General features: G+C 41.4%; 1 protein-coding gene across 2 annotated transcripts; it reads right to left on the bottom strand.

Moving 5' to 3' along the window:
- Positions 1 to 5,493: 5,493 nt before the first annotated feature.
- On the bottom strand, positions 5,494 to 20,014 carry LOC310679459 (polymeric immunoglobulin receptor-like). Of its 2 annotated transcripts, none has more exons than XM_083444670.1 (9): positions 19,869 to 20,014; positions 17,511 to 17,634; positions 15,169 to 15,510; positions 13,514 to 13,843; positions 11,606 to 11,758; positions 10,310 to 10,421; positions 8,198 to 8,316; positions 6,688 to 6,822; positions 5,494 to 5,781 (listed from the first exon to the last, which is right to left on the bottom strand). In XM_083444670.1, exons 2-9 carry the CDS (start codon positions 17,548 to 17,550, stop codon positions 5,705 to 5,707), a joined length of 1,308 nt encoding a protein of 435 aa, XP_083300796.1. In that variant the 5' UTR covers positions 17,551 to 17,634; positions 19,869 to 20,014; the 3' UTR covers positions 5,494 to 5,704. The 2 variants fall into 2 exon arrangements, with proteins under 2 accessions (XP_083300796.1, XP_083300797.1); XM_083444671.1 differs by lacking the exon at positions 19,869 to 20,014 and adding an exon at positions 19,361 to 19,486.
- Between the last annotated feature and the right edge of the window lie 228 nt (positions 20,015 to 20,242).

Below are 20,242 nucleotides of genomic sequence, written 5' to 3'. Positions count from 1 at the left end.
AAATGTGGGGGACTCCCTGGTCCTGAATGGGATAATTTTGCTCCTAAAGGATCAGGTGCACAGCCTGGGGGTCAATTACAATACCAAATGCTATGTGGAATGTGATTACCGGTATAAAGCTCAGTCAGTAGAGGATGGAACTCTTAATCTCAGGGTTGTGGCCCTTGTGGTCCCTCCCAACTCTTCAATGCTGTGATTCTATGATACAACTGTCATGGGCAAATATTGGACAGTGGCACCATAAATAAGGACTTCTCATGACATTCGGCACATTTTTAACAGACTGATTGTTTGGTTTAGCAAATTATTTGAGAATCCAAATGCTCTTTCCTTGATTTAAAAAGAAGTTAAACACAAGCAATGTTTCGCCTTTCTCCTACAAGCATCAATTCCTTTGCATTGAGATGGGCAGGTGGAGGTGGCCAGGCGAAGTATAACTTTTCCAAGTTCTGGTAAGGATCATTATAAAATGATATTTCCCATGTTTGCTCATTTGGTAATGCTCTGACCCAGTTTAGATAAATAACACGCAGTTCAGAGCGTACCCTTCCGTGGCTGCATTACGGAACTTCTCCTTTCTCTTTTCTCAAGAAGGCAATAAGGAAACATCCAGAGGGTTCGTCTGAAGTGTTTCAACTATGGCAATACACACTAGTAAAAGGACCCCTCCCTTAATATGTGTGTATGCAATGGTGCACAGGAATGCAAAATTAAGAACAGGGAAAGCTATCTGTGGTGACACAGAGAGTGAGCGGGGGGGGGGGGGGGCACAACACAAATTGCTGAAATTTCAGAGTTTCCAAAAGGAACAGTAAGGAGCAGCAGCAACAAAACTAAAGGCAATTCCAGATGACCCTAAATATTATCCAGGTTGAAGAACGAAGTGGTTAGAGATGTGTAAATATGTCAATTTCAGTTTCTTCTTTTTCCAGTCTGAAGATTAGGGACCCCTGACCGTTAGGTCCAGTAGCGGACGACTCTGGGGATGCGGCGCTCATCTCGCTTTACTGGCCGAGGGAGCCGCCGTACAGTTTCCAGGTCATGTGGCCAGGATGACTAAGCCGCTTCTGGCAAACCAGAGCAACGCATGGAAATGCCATTTACCTTCCCACTGGAGCAGTACCTATTTATCTACTTTGACGTGCTTTCAAACTGCTAGGTTGGCAGGAGCAGGAACTGAACAACAGGAGCTCACCCCGTCGCGGGGATTCGAACCACCAACCTTCTGATTGGCAAGCCCTAGGCTCTGTGATTTAGTCCACAGTGCTACCCACATCCCAGTCTGAAGGTTAGTTCTCCATATCCCAAATTGGTTTGTGGTTGTTATTTTTTAAAGAAAATTCATGGGAAGGACTCACTCTGAAGTTGATGGATCCTCCTTAAGTAGATGTTGGATGGCAATCTGCCATGGATGCTTCACTTGAGCTTCCTGCATTGCAGGGGGTTGGACTAGATGACCCTCAGGGTCCCTTCCAACTCTAGAATTCTATAATTCTATGATTCTTGAAAATACATGAAAATGTCATGAAAATTAATCAGCATTTTAGTACACATTTCTCTTAATATACACACGTTTATGCAATTTTGCCTAAAGTATGTAAATTTGAAAAGCTAAATTTCCCCTACTATAATGCATTTTATAGATTTTTTCCTCTAATATATGCATTTAAATGCACAGTTTACAAAAGTATGTGTATTTTTGTACATATTCCATGGCTGGAGAACTGGACTGAAAAATTTGGGACGGTGTGAAGGATGGTTGTATTTCAAGTCACATTTTGTTTTAGAAAGTGTGAATTAGGTAAATTCATATTTAAATGTGAAATAATTCAACTTTGTTCCCCTACACTAGAAGTGGTGGACCTATTCTTCAGGGTCATGCATTACAATGGGTGGATTCAAAATTTAAAAAATTGTCATTTACAGCAGGACTGGGCAGAAGGCAGAATTTAGCAGTAGATCTTAGTGTTATTAAGTAGATTAGAAAGAATTTTTTGATCCCAGTTGAAGGAAGGAGGGATAGGGGGGACCAGAACTGTGAGTAGGGGGAGTGCTAGTTTGGAAGAATTGTGAGCTCAAAAGAAATTCCTGGGCTCAGAATCCTTAACTTCGAAGATTATGTCATTTGCACCAGGCTCTGCTTGATGTTTGTTGGAGTTCTAGCAAAAGTGAAGCAGATCCTAGAAGCCTGAAATATCCCTACTGCCAGATTTACAGCCATCTGACTAAGGTGGCTCTGGAAACTTGAAGCCTGAACTTCAGCCTCTCTCATTGTTTGATTTTACATACAAAAGCACAAAACCTGATGGACAAGGATTTTCAGTTTGTACTCATCCCCAGAATAAATAAAACAATGTTTCAGCTTACAATAAACACAATCTTCTCTTTTCTGAAGATGGAAGAGGTGCCAACACAGGGAATATGTAGGCTCCTTTTTGATTGTAAAGAGTCACTTCCTATTAATTAGATCTTGTCATTATTAAGGTTTCAAAATATTTGCATCATACATCCAGTGTTGAATGAAAAACACTGTGGTACCTCAGGTTAAAAACTTAATTTGTTCTGGAGGTCTGTTCTTAACCTGAAATAGTTCTTAACCTGAAGCGCCACTTTAGCTAATGGGACCTCCCGCTGCCACTGCACGATTTCTGTTCTCATCCTGAAGCAAAGTTCTTAACCCGAGGTACTATTTCTGGGTTAGCGGAGTCTGTAACCTGAAGCGTCTGTAACCTGAGGCGTCTGTAACCCGAGGTACCACGGTATACAGTGTCAGGTCCAAAGTTGCCGTACTTTATTCTCCCTTGTTTGCATACAGCTTATCTAACTATTGCTTCTCATCTGCGGTTCCATCATGGTTATTGCTGTACAAAACTTCAACATCACAGAAACAAGGAAATGCACTCAAAGGCACCGGCTATTATCTATGTAATGAGTTTGAACCATTACAATGATTTATACATGGTGCTAATTGCTTAATCATCATGAATGAAGCTCAATTGCTGACTGCATTTATTGACAATCATAGCCAAAGTTTTGTAAATAACTCAGATTTTATTATTTGTACAGAAAGGGGTGGCAAACAAATATCTGAAAAATATATGTGCATTGAATATTATTTTTCTCCCCAGCACACTCTGATTACAATGAAATTAATACAACATGGGTTTGATCTAAATGTTCCCTTCATCCAACAGAAGGAGTGACTCCAATCCAATACTGGTTATTTATTTACATTATTACTTACCCCCTCACACATAAGCTGGCGAACAACAATTTTTGTATTTTAAACACTGGAAGATTTTTTTAAAGCAAAAATTTAATCATTTCTTTAAAAGAAAAAAAAAAGCACGTAGCATCAAAAAAACCAGTAGCATCAAAATCCAGCACAAGTTTTTTAAAACAAAAACAAATCCACATTATAACAACAGGAACAGTGTAAAAACAGTTTTCCACGATATTATTCTGGGTCACTGCCTTATTTATTATAGAGTAGGAATAAGTACATGTGAAATTGTTGCAACCTATCAAACAATAGCAATATTTTTAGCAATTTCAGAGAGCACTTGCTGGAAGGGAGGGGATGCTGGCCTATTTGTGGTCTGTTTAATTCTGAAATATGCACTTTAGATGGTCAAATGTTTTAAAATCAGCAAACTTTGGAAAATTGTGACATTCTAGAAAAACACGCTGGTCCATTCCACTTAAGGCCCTAGTCATATCTTACTTTTAGATATATTGAAGTTGTCAGAAGGTGATTTCACCACATTCCTTTCATATGCTGCCTGCTAGTATTTAGTTGCCATCCTGGAGCTAATCCAGCTCCATTGCTTTTATCCATATAAGAACATAGGAAGCTGCCTTATCCTCTGGAACATGGGTAGAGAAACTAAGGCCTGGGAGCTGGAGCGGGCCCAATCGCCTTCTAAATCTGGCCCATGGGCAGTCCGGAAATCAGTGTGTTTTTACATGAGTAGAATGTGTCCTTTTATTTAACATGCATCTCTGGGTTATTTGTGGGGCATAGGGATTCGTTCATTCCCCCTCCCCCAAAAAAATATAGTCCAGCCCCCCACAAGGTCTGAGGGACGGTGGACCGGCCCTCTGCTGAAAAAGTTTGCTGACCCCTGCTGGAGTAAGATCACTGGATTAAAATCATCTACCGGTAACTCATTATTGTCCACTGGAAAGCACTGGCTCCCGGGAGTTTTATTTATTTATTTCATAAAAATTATATACTTATATATAAAAGGATATTTTATATTATTATAAAAACAAAACCTCAAAGCGGTTTTAGACAGGGAGTCTCTCCCAATCATATCTGGAAATGCCAGGGAAATGGCTTGAAATCTGTTTCATGCAAAGCATGCGCTCTGCCACTGAACCACAGCTCTTCTACATCAGCTCTCACTATTTGCATTTGAGCAACAAAGCCACCACATGAAACTCAGTTAACCAAATAATTTTGTGGTCACTTGTGATGGACTGACTGGATGCAAAGGGGGGGGGGGCACCAGCTGGGGGAAAGCCAAAGGAAACGCTCAGGGGAAGAAGGCTCAGAGCTAGGGGAGTGGGGGTGGGATGACAATGGGTGGCTGGAGGCAGAAGAAAGAGCAGAATCGGAGGAGGAGGAAGTATCAGAAGCAGAAGAGGTAACTGGGTTTAATGAGCAGGAAGAAGCTGTGGCAGAGAGCGGTTCAGACTCCAAGGCTGAAGCAGAAGCTGGAGAGGAGGTTGGCCAAAGAGGCAGAGTTGAGACAGGCTGCTGAAGAATCCAGGGAGTCTCCCTTTCCTGCTGCAACCAGCTTTCCTCTGCCCTGGTCTCCTAGAACACAGAGAGAAATGAAAAGAGCAGAGATTGGTTGTGTGCAGGTGTCATTTGTGACTGCTTGGGAAACACCCTGGAAAGGAGGTGTCTTTGAGAGCAGTGGGAAGGTGGGGACCTTCAATTCTCGCAACTGCCTCATCGGAGCAAGACCTGCTGGGAAGAGTTGCTGGGGTCACTAGGCCTGCACTGTTTTGGTTTCTTTGAACAAAGAAACACTGACACCATGTTTTTTATTGCTGACCTATGTTTGACTCTGGCTCCTGACATCACCTCTCTCAATACAAAATTCATACAGTGGTACCTCGGGTTAAGTACAGTGGTACCTCGGGTTACATATGCTTCAGGTTACAGACGCTTCAGGTTACAGACTCCACTAACCCAGAAATAGTACCTCGAGTTAAGAACTTTGCTTCAGGATGAGAACAGAAATTGTGTGGCCTCGGAGCGACGGCAGCGGAAGGCCCCATTAGCTAAAGTGGTGCTTCAGGTTAAGAATAGACCTCCGGAACGAATTAACCCGAGGTACCACTGTGCTTAATTCGTTCCAGAAATCCGTTCTTAACCTGAAACTGTTCTTAACCTGAAGCACCACTTTAGCTAATGGGGCCTCCCATTGCCGCCGTGCCGCCAGACCATGATTTCTGCAAAGACTCATTCTAATTCACAGAATTAGAAGCCTTATAGGTGTCTAGGTCCTGGTGATTACTTTAAAACTAATAAGAGGTGTACCTCACATTGTATTTCTGATATAATTTTATGTCAATATCAGAAGGGGACAATATAATGCAGAATGACTGCTGCTTAGACATAGAATAGATTACATAATGAAAGCTTTCAAAATTCTCTGTTAACTATATGCAACCTCATTTGAAAAGGCAGTCAATCAGTTTCTCTCAAGTCTTCGGGATTTGCCCCATGGCTGAGCAAGGAATATTCATTTTCAACTGGGACCTCAACTAAAAAAGAGAGAGAGAGAGAGAGGAATATTAGGTTATATCATAGAAGCTAAATTATTTGGAACCACTTTTATGTCCTTGTCTCTAAAGTACTTGAACATGGTCCAAAACAGGATGGCTTGACAACCACCAACTCTGCAAAGATTTTTTTAAAAAAAAAACCCACCTCAGCCTCATTTTTGCTATTTTATTCAGTAGTTTCCATGTGATCAATATACCCTGACTCCAGATTTCAACATTCTACAGCCACGAGAAACTTTAATACCATTTGAGCATTAATAGTATCCTATCATAACAACCCCATGCAAAGCAGTAGCTTTAAATTAATGTAAGACACCAAAGAACTGTACTATATTAATCGGTTCAACATAATAAAGCTTGCTGTTCATAGCTTCTTCTTTTTAAAAAAATTTAGTCATCCAGTAATTACATCAGAACCTCCTTATTACAAAAGATATTGAAAATGAGGGCAAAAGGGTTTAAACAGATGGGAGCCATGCACCAGAACTATTAAACTGTGATTTTGCAAGGTTCTAAATCCCACAGGGAATCTCCATGCATAGAGGAGGGAAGACTCTCTGCTTCAAACCGTCACCCTCAGACTCAATAAATAAAACACAATAAAAGGGGGTGTTCCATCACTGCCCCTCACATATTTCTTTGCATGCAGAAACAATGAGAAAGAAAGAAAGAAAGAAAGAAAGAAAGAAAGAAAGAAAGAAAGAAAGAAAGAAAGAAAGAAGGAAGGAAGGAAGGAAGGAAGGAAGGAAGGAAGGAAGGAAGGAAGAAGCCCATTGCACACAATTGTGAAATGGATTGTGGCCAACATTTTGAGAAGGAGGTTAATATTATTGATATTCATCTAAGAAAGGAAATTTAAGTCACAGAAGCAGAAAGAACACATACCTTTGTCAGGGTCTAGGGCAGATTCTTGTTCATCCGCTGAGCCTATTTGCTCTTCCATGGATCGTTCTCCTGAACAATGTTGGCCAGCCAGTGCTATTGCTCCTTCGGGGTTTCTTGCAGGAATGTCATTTGAAGCTTTTGGTAAAAACCCAACAGATAATTACATTTTCATCCATTGACTACTGGGGTAACTTCTGTGGCTAAGAAGACATACCACTAGTCTCAAAATAAATTGATGTTTCAATATGTTATGCAGGTTTACTAGATTTGGCAGTGAGAGTTGTCCCAGAGAAGCCAGTGGGCAAAATAATATTCATGTGCAAATAGCTTGTGCTTTGAACATCTTCAAAGCAATGCTTTGCCCCCACCCATCCTGTCCTGGCAAATGTCACACCACCACCACTGATGGTGCTCTGGGTCCATCACATACCACTATTGCTTCTGACAAAAATCATGGACAACTTGGGCCCTCACCAGATAGGTCGCACTACTTCCTGAAAATAGGAGACCTAAGAAACCAGGAGTGGTGGGTGCACTGCCTTTTCTGAATAGGATCACATTCCCTGTAAGAACCAGGTACACAAGATTTGGGGCAGAGGAGCATTCTTGAAGCCAGTACTGCTCCTTGATAACTAGATAATTCCTCCCCCCCCCCCCAGTTTCTATTGATTTGCCAGCTGCACCCTCTTCTGGAAAAGGGAGAGTTTGCACCTATCATAGATGCCATGGTGGTAACTTCTAGATTAGACTACTGCATAGCAGGTTTGGAAAATTCAGCAGGTCCAATAATATACAACTGCACAATCACTATTTGGGGGTAGTTTTACAGGCCATATTGTGCCAGTACTGAGAGAACTGCCTGCCCATTTGTTTCAGAGCTAAAGTCAAGGTACTGTTGTTAAAGCTCCACATGGCTTGGGACCAGGATACCTTAGAGAATGAATTCTGCTGCGCTAGTGTCCTCAGGAACTGAGGACATTTTGCTGAGAGCTTCCTCCAGGTGCTTGTCCTGGCTGAGAGAAGACCTTTTTGGTAGTGGCTTTAAAACCCAGCTTTAAAACACTGTCACTTATAAGGCCCATGTTGCTACTTTCGCCTCATTTTTCTAAGGTTAAAGTCTTATGCTGCCAGGCCTTCAAGAAACATGTTCTTGCCCTTCTGCTGTTTCCTTATATACCTTGTAGAAATTATGTTTTTAGCACTTAGGTTGCAATCTTATACCTGCTTACCTGGGATTAAGCCTCATTGAGCTCAGTAGGGCTTACTTCTAAGGAAAGAATAGGCTCTTACAGTACTGTTGGTGATTCAAGTGCATTGATATAATGGGTACATGGACAAATGCTCCAGCTTAAATCAGACGCACTTTGGACCAGCAAGATCTAGCCAACCTGCATCCATTGTGAATGAAAACTGAACATGATGCCAGCAAGGGCTGTCTTGTGCCATATTCTGCTGCCCCAACAAGAACCAAATGCACAAAAGCACCAAGAGAATAGACGGCTTTGCTTACCATCCTTCTTTCGCTTCCTTATCTTAAGAAATACAATGATAACAGCTGCAGCCAGAACAAGAAATCCAAGCAAAATTGGTATCACAATTGGAAGTAGATTTAGTTCAGTTTCAGACAATCTAAAAATAGACATAGTACAAAAAAGACCTTTTTGTTTTGGTTTTGGTTTTTGGTTTTTTTGCTTGTCATCATGTGTAAACTTTTACTTCCCCAGTGGCTGGTGAATGTCTGTTACACATCTGTCTCTTTTGGTGCCAGTGCAGGGATCAGGAGCAGCTCATACAAGTTAGCAGCCCAAACATTAGACCACGAAGTTGCCATCATGGGTCAGAGGGAAGACAGGAGCCAAAATCTCAAGTAACAGACCAAGAGGATGTCAACAGGGAAACAGGAATGGCTCAGGAAGCAATTGTGAGAGAGAAGTAGAAGGCCTAAATAGCAATGGCATTCATCTTTTGTACAGGGTGGGGTGGATATTTATTTTACTTTTTCTCCTTATGGTCCAAGCAAAATTATCTTATTGCAAGCATCACAATGAAAAAGATATCAATATCATTTATAAAAAGTGCAGAGTTGATTGGGGTGAAACCTTGGTGCTGGGAGTGCCAGTTTCTTCATCACTCCAATGGTTCTGCTGCCTGCCTGGAAGGTAAGTCAGGCAGACTGTAAAGGACAGGGTGGGGCAACACTCCGGTGAAGATGGAAACCCCCCAAGCCAGATGATAAATTGGTAAATGGTAGCATATCAATAGCAGGTCCCAAGGTAAGGGAAATTGTGAAGAAAAAGCAGGAAATAGTAAGGACAAGAGGCAGAGGAGGAGAAGTTGAGCAGCCCAGGATAAAAGGGAGACAAGAAGATAGGGGAGATTGAATAAGTAGAGGAGAGAGGAAGTAAAGGCAGATCAGAAGGTGGTAGAAGCTGGCAAGCAATGCCTCAAAGGAGCATCACCCAGGGGGATCAAAAGGAGTTCAGGAGTTCACCTTGGTGAGAGAAAGGTGGTGGGGTCCACAGACAGGGCCCTTACCCTACAGATGCCTTAAGCATTACTAGCTAGTTAAAATACTTGGTTAAAAGCATTCTGAGGGCATCTCATGATAACAAGAGTCCCAAACATAGCTCACCAGGTTATTTCTGGAGAGAAGGAGTGCTTTTTTACTTAAAAAAAATACTTAGGGGTTATCTCATTTTCCTACTCATATTGAAATACTGCCCCTCAATGAGACCAAATTTAGATTCACAAAATGTTTAGGGGTATGCATACCCCTGCGTACCCCCAGGAAAAAAGCACTGGAGATAAGAGATAGTCTGGTGTGCTAAAGATCCTTGTTACCTTTAGGACTTGGGGCAAAAGAGTTCAAAGTTACCCTTGTGTTGTGGTGGGAATTGGCATGTTTTGCCCTTTACAATAGAGCCACAGTCACCCTTGGTCTTCAGAGACTTCAATCTAACAGAAGGTGTGGCAAAAAGTCGGTGTAACCACCAATCACACACAGTGAGAGAGAGAGAGAGAGAGAGAGAGAGAGAGAGAGAGAGAGAGAGAGAGAGACGCACAGGACACACAAACATTTACCACTCCCTCCCCACCCTTTTGATGATTGCTCTGATTTCTGCCCAGTCTACAAAATCGCACCCTCCCCACCCATCAGTTCATCAATTGTCTCTACTTTTTCTATAGACTTGCATTTTGTTTGTTTTTTGTTTGAAGTAACATTTGTAGCAGTGTAATAAGTCTTAACACCAGTGAAAGGAGTGCCATCTACTGGCTCATTCTTATTTCTTGCAACGCATAATTCTTTTTCAACGTTTCCTTTCTAAGCATTCGACTGGCTATTCTGGGAAACTGCAGTTCATATATTAAGTGTGCAGAACACTAGCAGCTCTCCCCCATTTACACATGCTAGTATTTTAACTGGAAGATTCAGCACGTTAGTTTGGATCAGTTTCTCATTCTTTCCTTGGCATCAGCTGCTAAACTACCCTCTGGAAGTGCTGGCGCCTATTTTTCAGACTGGTTGGATGACATTTTTTTAAACTTAAATTTTAGGGAAATGGCTGGATGCCACTGAGCATGAGAATGTGCTTAAACTAGACAAGACATTTTCTAACTTTACCTTTCCTTGTAAACTTCATTTGTAGCTGTCACATAACTTTGGGGGTATGTCCAGATTGTTTGTGGCTCATATGTGGTTGCCGTATCATTTACGATATTGAAGAAAACCAATTCTGTTAGGAGGAAAAAGATTCTGTAATTGAGGATCATTGAAAATCAAGATGCTCTTGAATGTTCCTACACCAGGGGTGGCCAGCTTGTAGCCCCACAGATGTTGCTGAACCACAACTCCCATCCGCTGGCCCCGATCATTGATCATGTTGAGTGGGGATTATGGGAACTGTATTTCAGTGCTATTAACTGGAATTCAGAAGGAGTTGTCAGAAGAACAATGGCCAAGGCTTTGCTGGATGAAGCTGAAAGAGGCTGCAGCATGGCAATGTAGGAACTGGGTCCTTCTCACCTTTACCTTTTGACTCCAGGAGGCAGTCGAGTAAGTGGAGGCTCTGCAGCCAGTACCATGGAAGATGCTGCACAGTTGGTACATGGAGAGTTGGCCCTTCTGATGCCAGCAGCATCAGTTCCAGAGATGCTATCAACTCAGAAACTGTACAGTTGTATGAGGCAGCAGCACTGTCCTGTTCCACCTAGCATTGACCAGAAAGAGGGATATCCACCACCTTTATCATGATGCAACAGCTGCCAGTGGTTTCACTTCATCAGGGCCAGCTTTATTAGGCAGAGTGAGACAGCTGCCTCAGGCAGCAGGTGCTAGGAGGCGGCAGCAACCCACTAGCTGTTTCTCTTAAACCCTATTGGCTGTACCCTTCTGGTTGTGTGTGTCCTATCCTGCACCCCCATGATCAACCTAATCCTCTCAGAAGCACTGAGTGATGTTCTGCAGTTGACAGAATTGAAATAACATCCAACTGCAGGCCAAGTTGCCTTCTGTGCATCAAAAGGTGAAGGAACCATCCTGTCTTTTGTCCCATGTAGCAAAATGTATTGGGCCAGACCTTCACATAGCAACCTATCTCACCACCTGGAATCCACTTAGAATTGAGCTTTATGCTATAGTGGGACCCCAGATTGGATGTCTGCATGTGATTCACTGTGCAGGCATAAAGGGCAATGCTACAAAAAGTACCCCTAGGGTGAAGTAATGGTGCCTTATTAAGATAGTAATATATGTTTGAGCTATACCACTTCAGACTACAGGGAATGTGGGGAATCTCACCTGATCACACATTGTGTATCGATCTGCCTATCTATCTATAATCTCCTTTCCCATTTTGCCACCCCATCCCGCCACTGCCCTGCCACCAAAGGCGCCTGCAACCACCAAATCCTCTCTTACCTGGGTTGCGTGGCAGCGCCTGTGAAGTGGCGGTGGCAGCGGGTTCCAGAAAGATCTCATGAGGTGGCAGGGTGGACGTGGGGGTGCCGCCACTTAGAGTTCCACCACCCAAGACAGTTTCCTCAGTCTGCCACATGGGTGGGACAGCCCAGCCTTCCACATTAAAAAGGGAGGTCATGGAGAAAGTTATAGCCTTCCTTCCTTCCTAAAATCTAGTCGCCCATGCACAGGGAATCATTTATACATTCATTTTTAAAATGCACCACCTCCCCAACACACATGCACCCTACCTAAGAGCCAACTCTTCGCCTGACACTTTCATTATACACCTTTAGGCGCCAGGCAAATATGTTCCTTTTTAACTTGGCTGATTTGATTGACATCCTATGCCCTTTTAAAATGTGGGGGTTTGGGGGAGGGGTGTTATTGGGCTATTGTTTTTATTTCAATTATGTATTTTGTGGTTTAATATTTTGATTTTATTCTGTGAACCGCTCTGAGACCTCCGGATATAGGGCGGTATATAAATTCAATAAATAATAATAACTCCTAGGGGCCAAGTTCCCTTCGCCCCTCCTCCCCAATAAAATATTCACCATTCAAAGTAGAGCAGCCAAGGATAAAAGGTGATAAAGTGGTGTGCAAGCACTGCATCTTGTGATCTATTATATGGGGTGGGGCTTACTTGCCCTCCCCTCCCCCCATATCATATTCAAGTGCACCTCTGCACACCTGCCAGGAACCACGTGCTATCATACATGCCTCATGTTCCCATAGAACCCTGATTGAGAAAGCAGAGCACAGGTATCATGGCAACAGCTCACCGGAGGGACAACTTCTCTTAGAAAGGGCCCTTCCTGTTCTAACAGATTTAGCCACACACAGAAAGGCAAGGGATTTTATTCAGTAGCAGCCTCTTTCAACTGAGAGCCCCGTGTGGTGGGTTTACATGAAAAGAGTATATGCTCAGGCAAGGTCTGTGACTCCTCAACTTCCTCTGGGTATATCCACACTGCTCAGGGCAGGAACATTACCAACAGTCAGACACATGGAAGTGGTTTCAAGCCTATAGGATTAGAGCAGTCTTAAACAGTAGGTCTTGGACCACTTTTAGTGCTGCAACCTGCTCAGTGCCTCCTTGCTTGCCTGCCCCAGCCCCTAGCTTTTCGGTTGCACAGATACTGTGGGACTTCTTACCATGAGAGAAGCTTGTGAAAAAGAATTTAGCAATTTCCAAAAATGTATTGGGTACCAGCAGAAAGGGATGTCTCCATATAAGGTCATGTAGAATACGTCAATTGAAGCTAGACTTCACTTAATAAGCTGTGATTAATATGTGATTCCCTATACAGTGGAAGTGTCTAGACTTGACGAGTTTATCAGATGAGCTGCTAAGATAAGGAAAAGCTAAATGTTTTGGCAAGGAATGTTCTTTTGCATTTTACAACCCCTTTAGGCAGGTGGTTTCCAGAAGCATTGTGATTTTGTAATTGCTTTAAAAGAAATGCTTTTAGAAATAATAATACTTGAGGAAACATTTTTGCAAAACTGTGTGTCTAGTTCTGCCAGCACACTCTTTCGTGGGCAGCTTGGTTTTATAGAAGACTTTTAGTGTCACTAATTGGACCAGAAAAGTGACAGCAGAAACAAGCCCTCAGTCAGCCTGGCTTAGAAGTGGAGGTAGAAGGAAAGAAAATTTGAAAAATGAACTTCCTACTGCTTTGGGTTGGGGCTAGCAAGGAGAGGAGCAAGGCATTCTGCATCCCCCAAAACCAATCCCATGCCCAAGGATCACTGAAGCTCTGAAGAGGATTATCTCCCATATTTGCAGAGGGAGTATATGCATACCCACCAGCTCATAGGGCCATTATGACATTTGTGATTTTGTCATTTTACTTCTCTGCTTACCTTCTGTGACCTCCAGTTGTATGATGCTTGAGCTTGCATTGTCATCAGACGTTCCTGTTCCACATTTATACATTCCTGAATCTTCTTTTCTCAGTTTGTTTATGAAGACTTTGAAAGTTTCTGAGCTATTTCCAGCAGTAAAAACAATCCTTCCTTCTTGCTGTTTTCCCTTATTCATGCTAGTATCTGCTATGAGAGAACAGCCAGATCTCCTCATCTTACAAAAGGATCTCCTCATGCTTGACTTGGCAGTTTCCACTGGGCATTGGATCATCACTGACCCTCTCACTTTACCCCAAAGTATTTCAGGTGATTTTGGCATATTTGGACCTGTTTGGAGAAAATAAATCAAAGCATTTATTACTATCTCCCCCCCCCCCCGCCAGTCTTAAACAATTTTTCAAAGAATCATTACTACCTACTACAGCCAATAGTGCATGTATATGAAAATATAAAAAGGTGATTTACTAGAGAAAGAGAAGAAATCAAGGGCACCTCTACCAATATCAATGATATTGGCACATCATTGGTACAATCAGCAGGAGAGGACCGGTTGGTGGTGTTTCTGTTGGATGATGTACAGTTCACACCGACCCATGATAGGGTCTCCTCAGAGGCTGAGTCCCATTTGCTGAATGCCCTCCCTGGTCAAGCATATCTGTCTCTTTCATTATTAACATTGAGGAAGAATTTAAAAATGTTGCAGTTCACCTTGGCATTTGGTGACTGAAAGACGCTGTTCCTTAAGATCATTAGCTGTGAGGATATGTGCCTGTTTTAAAATGTTTAAATTTTTTTAATGTAATTGTATTGTTTTGCTAGTTTGCTGTTTGCCACCCTGGACTCCTTTGTAAGAAAGGACAGGGCAGGAATTAAATTATTAATTATAAAACAACAATCAAGCAGGCGCAAAATGTAAACAGACTTTCTCATTTAAAACATCTAAGCAACCCAAATACATGCAATAGCTGGGCTTGTCCTCATCCACCTAGCAATTTATTGAAAGCCTTGTTTGCCTCTACATTTTTCAGGTGGGTTATTAGCCCTTTGAACAACTGTAAATGGAAAACTGTATCTATAGATAATGGCTCCACATTAGAGTACAGATATGAGAGAGCTTAAAGAGCCATGATTATTGAAGGTTAATAGAGAAAAGTGAGGCAAAAGCAGAACTGGAAAGTGATTGATCTGAATCTCTGATTTCTGCCAAGAAGTCTTTTGAACTAACTTCTTAGCATAGAATTTTACCCAAATATATATTTGTTTTGCTTTTTCTAAACCAGGATATCCCTAATAGCACTTTTGGATTTGGTTTGTTTAGAGAATAGGTGGCAAAGCAACTGCCTTCCAAAGAGTTTTGGAAAAACCTGTTGTGGATACACAAAATACCCATTTAAAAGAAAAACAAAGAAGCAATCCTCAGATCCTTCTCCTCCCTCTACCCCCAAAAACCCCATGCACAGCACCAATACACACAGACTAAAACACAGACCAACAGAGACAAAACACACACCCTACACAGCCAAAAAACGAAAAAGCAGGCAAAATTATCCCATCAAGGCAACTGAAAAAGCAGACCCCAGAAACAAAACAAATTGTTAAAATAGCCCTTCAGTTTTTGAAAAAAGTTGTTTGGATTCCAACAGCTTGCTTACCTTCCCAAATGGTTAGATTCACTCCAGCATAAAAACCATAAGCATTTTTGTTGCCAATGCCACATCTGTAATTACTGGAGTCTGTCTTCACCAGCTGTGTCATTGTCACTTGCAAAATCCCACTTTGAGGGCTATCATGCATTGACACTCTTCCTTCATAGTCTTTGTGAATGAAATTGTTAGTTGAAATGATAGTCTGGCAAGAGTGACGGTTGGTTGACTCCTTGCACCAGTATTTTCTGCCGTGTCTATTGGCTGATGTGGTTTCATAGTAGCACTTGATTGTCACTGATCTTCCAGCATGGCTTATCAGCAGCCTTGGGGCATATAATGTTCCTGAAACTGTTTTAAATAAGGGTACAAAAGCTATCAACACATTATTCAAGCAATAAGACAATTTATATAGGGTCATGGAGCGATTCAAGCCCCCTTTGAACCAGGCTGGGAGTGATTTGAATGGATTGGGAAGAGATGTCGCTCCATGTGAGAAGCTGTTCCCATTGATCCTGCTGACCCTATTAAGGATCGATGGGAATTGTATCTCGCATGTATCATTGCAAGCGGTATGCTGCTACAGTCCTGAGGGTCAAATTTGCCACTGCTACCAGGTATATTTTTAGAATGGGTGGGACACAATGGGGAAGAGCTCAGGACTGCAATGAATGGTATGATTGCTTATTAAAGTGTAATTTAATTCACACTTCATTCACTATCTGAACAAGGAATTAGTATCCCAACAAAGCTTTGGTAATGTTTATATTTTGCTAATTGGTTAATCATTTGAAGCATTGATGGTTCCCAGTAAGGAACATACTCTTACACAATCCTCTGAACAGTGATAACTCCAAGGGTATAGCATGTATCCAAGTTGCAGTTGGGTTACTGGAGACTTACTATGCTTTGTGACACATGATTTATTTACACGTATATACAGGTTGCGCATGGGTGGAGATTCACAGCTTTCACACACTAATAGATACTAGTTCCGTATTTGGTTTTGAGGAAACCCAGGTACTGCACAGCTCCCAAGACATCCTCCAACTCCAACCTTTTCCTCAGACAGTCTTAGTATGACCCCAACTTCAGGTTCAGGCCACACAGACACAGTTGGACGACACCATCGCCAGAGAAGGGGTGGGGGAGAAAGCTAAGCCCTGTTTACCAAATGGCCCCTGACCCTTGCAGTGCACAACAGAGGACACCAATAAGGATGAGATTTGGGTGGATAACTGTTGGTAGTATATTAGGGAACCTCCCAGTCAGGGGATACAGCCCGGGAACCATGCTTGGACTCACCCTTGGAGGTTTCCCCAGCATGTAGGAGTCAAATACTGTAAAATCAGGTCAAAGTCCATCAAAAACTTAGCCAGATCCTCCAGGAAAGTAGAACCAACCACCCTACAAACTTTTCCATTCTACATAAAGCTTCAGCAGGGTTTTGTAGCATCAATTCATTTGGAGCTATCCAAGGTCCTGTTTTTCCTCTGCTCTCTGTATAGAATAACCTTAATCTGATTTGCCAGCTGTAATTTGACTTTCTCTACCCTGGCTAGCCTTGATTTGACTGTACTAGACACTACCTGTGTCCTGTTACCTTCAAGTGGCTATGGAACAAAATATTATTTTTTCAGAAGGGTCTCAAACTATGAGTTCTTATCTGAAGAAGTGTGCATGCACATGAGAGTTTCTACCAAGAACAAACTTAGTTGGTCTCTAAGGTGCTACTCGACTATATATATATATATATATATATTCCTATGTTGACAAATTGCTTATACTTAACCAACTACTGAACAAAGCTAGACCTGTTTGGCAGCCTTGAGCTCTGAAGCAGTCCTTCTACAGACCAGACCTGAACTGTATTACTGTATTAATGTTTTTATTATGTTTTTAGATATGTTGTAAGCCCCCAGAGTGGCTGGGGAAACCTCCTATATAAATCAGGTGCACCTGCAGCAAATTTATTTAATCCTTTCCTCAGACTATGGAAAAGAGACTTAAATATGAACTTTAATATTATTAAGTGTACAGAAAGTTTCCAAGTTACCAATAGAGTAACTCTGGTTGTTGTTATTTTTGTTGTTGTGTTTGCATTTTTTGATTTTATAAATTTAAAGCCAAAGTATATCTTAAGCATATATGAAACTGGCTGCAAAGAGAGTGAAAGAGTGGAGAAATGACAATTTACTAGCTATATTGGACTAAAGATTTGTTCTTGAAGGAGCAAGCAGAAAACACAGAAGTGCCAAAGATAGACCAGAAGGAGGATAGTTGTTATGAACCCCAACCCTGACACAAACTTATCAAACTTATTGAAGATGACACAACTTTTGTCTACTCACCGTGAATGAGAACGAGGAAAAAAATAAAGGTATTCATCATTGTGCTTGATTTCAGATTTATTCAAAATTAAACATCTAAACTGGATGCAAGGAGTAGGACAGGCTCTTAATACCCCTACAAAACCTGGCAGAAATATGAAGGGTTTTTTAAAAAATCATTACATTTATTAAAGATATTGAAGTGTAAAAGAGAAATATATATATATATATATATATATATATATATATATATTCACACACACAATTACATACGTAGTTCAAGAAGGCCGGTCATCTGTGAAATATATCTAGCATTCATATTTGCTGTTACAGGTGAAAAAAATGAAATGTTTTCTGCAGAATAAAGCAGCCCCCCTAAAGTGTTTTCTCCCCCCAAGCCTGCTGACAACTCCCTTTCCCTTTCCCTATTTTGCTTCTTTCTGGAATTTCTGGGTAAATTTGTCAGCAGCAGTGACTCTGAATAAAGATAATGTTCATGTGTGTGGCTGCAAGCTCTGGACAGTTGGAGAACTTCCTCATGCATGTTAAAATCCCCTTTTTAGTTTGTTTGTGTGTTTCATTTTAAGAAGTTGCTGCTTCAAGTGTCTTCACTTGAAGACAGTAGAATTTGTACATTTCACAAGCACACACATCCATGCCCATGATGAAGAAGATAGATGGGGTTGTCAGCTTTCTTGCTTCTGCAAAGGACGTGGGGGATAAAATAGGACCAAAAATGAAATAAGCATTTAGTTCTAACAGTGCATTGTGTCCCCCAAGCTAGGGTCAGAGAATTTAACCAGATCAGCACTGTGTTACCCCAAAATTCAATGGTTAAGTATGACTTCAAAACCAAATGGAGTCACACAGCTCCTTTCGCAGCTTCCTTTCTGGGGCCCAAACTAAACTTGTTTGTTCACATTTTTGCCCCACGAATGTATACATGGATGCATAACATATGGTACCACAAAATAAGTTTTGTGGTATTTTAAAGACTATCAATTTCATCATGGCATTAGCTTTTATGGACTACAAAAAATATTCAGAGCCTATGGGGTCTTATAACACTCAGCAAAACACAAATAAAAAAAAAACATTTTATCAGCTTTGATAGATTAAAAAGAAAATACTCTTGAACATTTGCTTAGTTCTTGCCTTGGCTAGTCACCAACTCTCAGCTCAGTCTCCCTCACGTAACTGTTGTGAAGATACAGAAGGAAGACTAAACTGACTGACAGGCACCATTTTTTTCTTCCTTTAACTAGAGTGATGCATCATTGTACTATAAAGAACCATGGGTGGGGTTTGGGGGGGCTGCAAATTAGTATAGCTCCAAACCTCCAACGAATCTTACTCAGGCCTGATTGTTGTGTATTTTAGATGCATAAATCACAATCCCACTTTTCAGTTCAGCTTACTCCCAGGTTAGTGTGCACAGGTGATGGCAGCAGGGCAGGGCACTCCTATCTGCAGGAACTGCTTTTCCAACACAAATGTGTTATTTCCTTTCAGAAACTCTGGAATTTGTGGTGGAGCTTCAGTTCCTGCCATTTGCTACCCTCTTCCTTTTCCCCAAGTAAGGCTCCCCACTCCCTTGAAATGGGAGAGGAACAGTTGTGCACAATTGTGTGCATGGTTCCTAATCCAACACTGAGAACTTCATGTTCAGTCCCAATTCTTGACTGCCAGCTTCCAGCCAAGACAAACTTCTGACCGCACAGATCTGAGCACTTTAATGCAACAAGTGCACAGAACCCTGCTTGTGCCCAAAGCTCTGTCTTGCTGGATCAGAGTAAAGCTGGGGCCATATATCCACCCATACTTTCATGGGACCTTTCGTTGCCCACAAAAGTTGGAGGAGAAATACTCACAGGAAGATGTGCCCGTTTACTCAGAAATCAGTCTCACCATTCAACAGGCTGACAACACGGTAAGTGTGCCTAGGAATGCAGTTTTGGAAAAAGCTGTTATCATTATTTTAAAGTGATATGCATTCTCAGCAGGTTTTTAGCATATTCCAAATAGTAGCAATTCAAAGTCCTACTTATTCTCAAAAAGATCCTTATATAGTATCCTCCATTCATTCATTAAATGTCACTTTTCCTATTTTTACCATTTGCAAGAATTTATTCAACCAGCCTGTAACCTTCAGTGGAGACAAAAATATCCTGGCAATTAAAACTTCTCATTGTACAGTATGCTATATTGGAAGAACTGGTCAAACCTAGCAAGTTATAAAAGCTGTAATCGCAAAGTCAGCATTTAGCATTAGAGAACAAAACACATTGGATCCAATATAAGCAATGGCTACCTTGACAGGTTTGAAAAAATGTCTTTTTACATTGCTAATTTATCATTCGCAAAATGACTTATCCTTACCTTATGATGAATATTAAGAGCACATTGGTTTTCCAAACTGCAGGTTTGATAATAGCATCACCTACCTGAAAATTTTGGGGTTTTTGAATGAATATTTAAATACGACACATGAAGCTGCAAGTTGATTTCAGTCCTACCTTTTAAAAATTTCTGTTTCACACTCTGCTGTCTTCAATAAGTAGAGTATAAATGAAACAAGCTGTGTGTTAAAAAGAGGAAGCCTCAAGTCTAGTCTAATGCATCTCAGGTCACCGCAGTCAGTAATATAATGAAGTTCTTGATTTAAAAGAAGAGGAAGGATCTATGGTCAGAGTACGAAACAAAAAATTTCCCCTGCTTTCTGGGCACTTAGAATACCAGAGAACAGAACTGTG

The sequence above is a fragment of the Podarcis tiliguerta genome, assembly GCF_965153285.1.
Source record: "Podarcis tiliguerta genome assembly, chromosome: 6".
Taxonomy (NCBI): domain Eukaryota; kingdom Metazoa; phylum Chordata; class Lepidosauria; order Squamata; family Lacertidae; genus Podarcis; species Podarcis tiliguerta.
The sequence above is the reverse complement of the archived record's forward strand: the minus strand, read 5'-3'. Positions and strand labels throughout refer to the sequence as shown.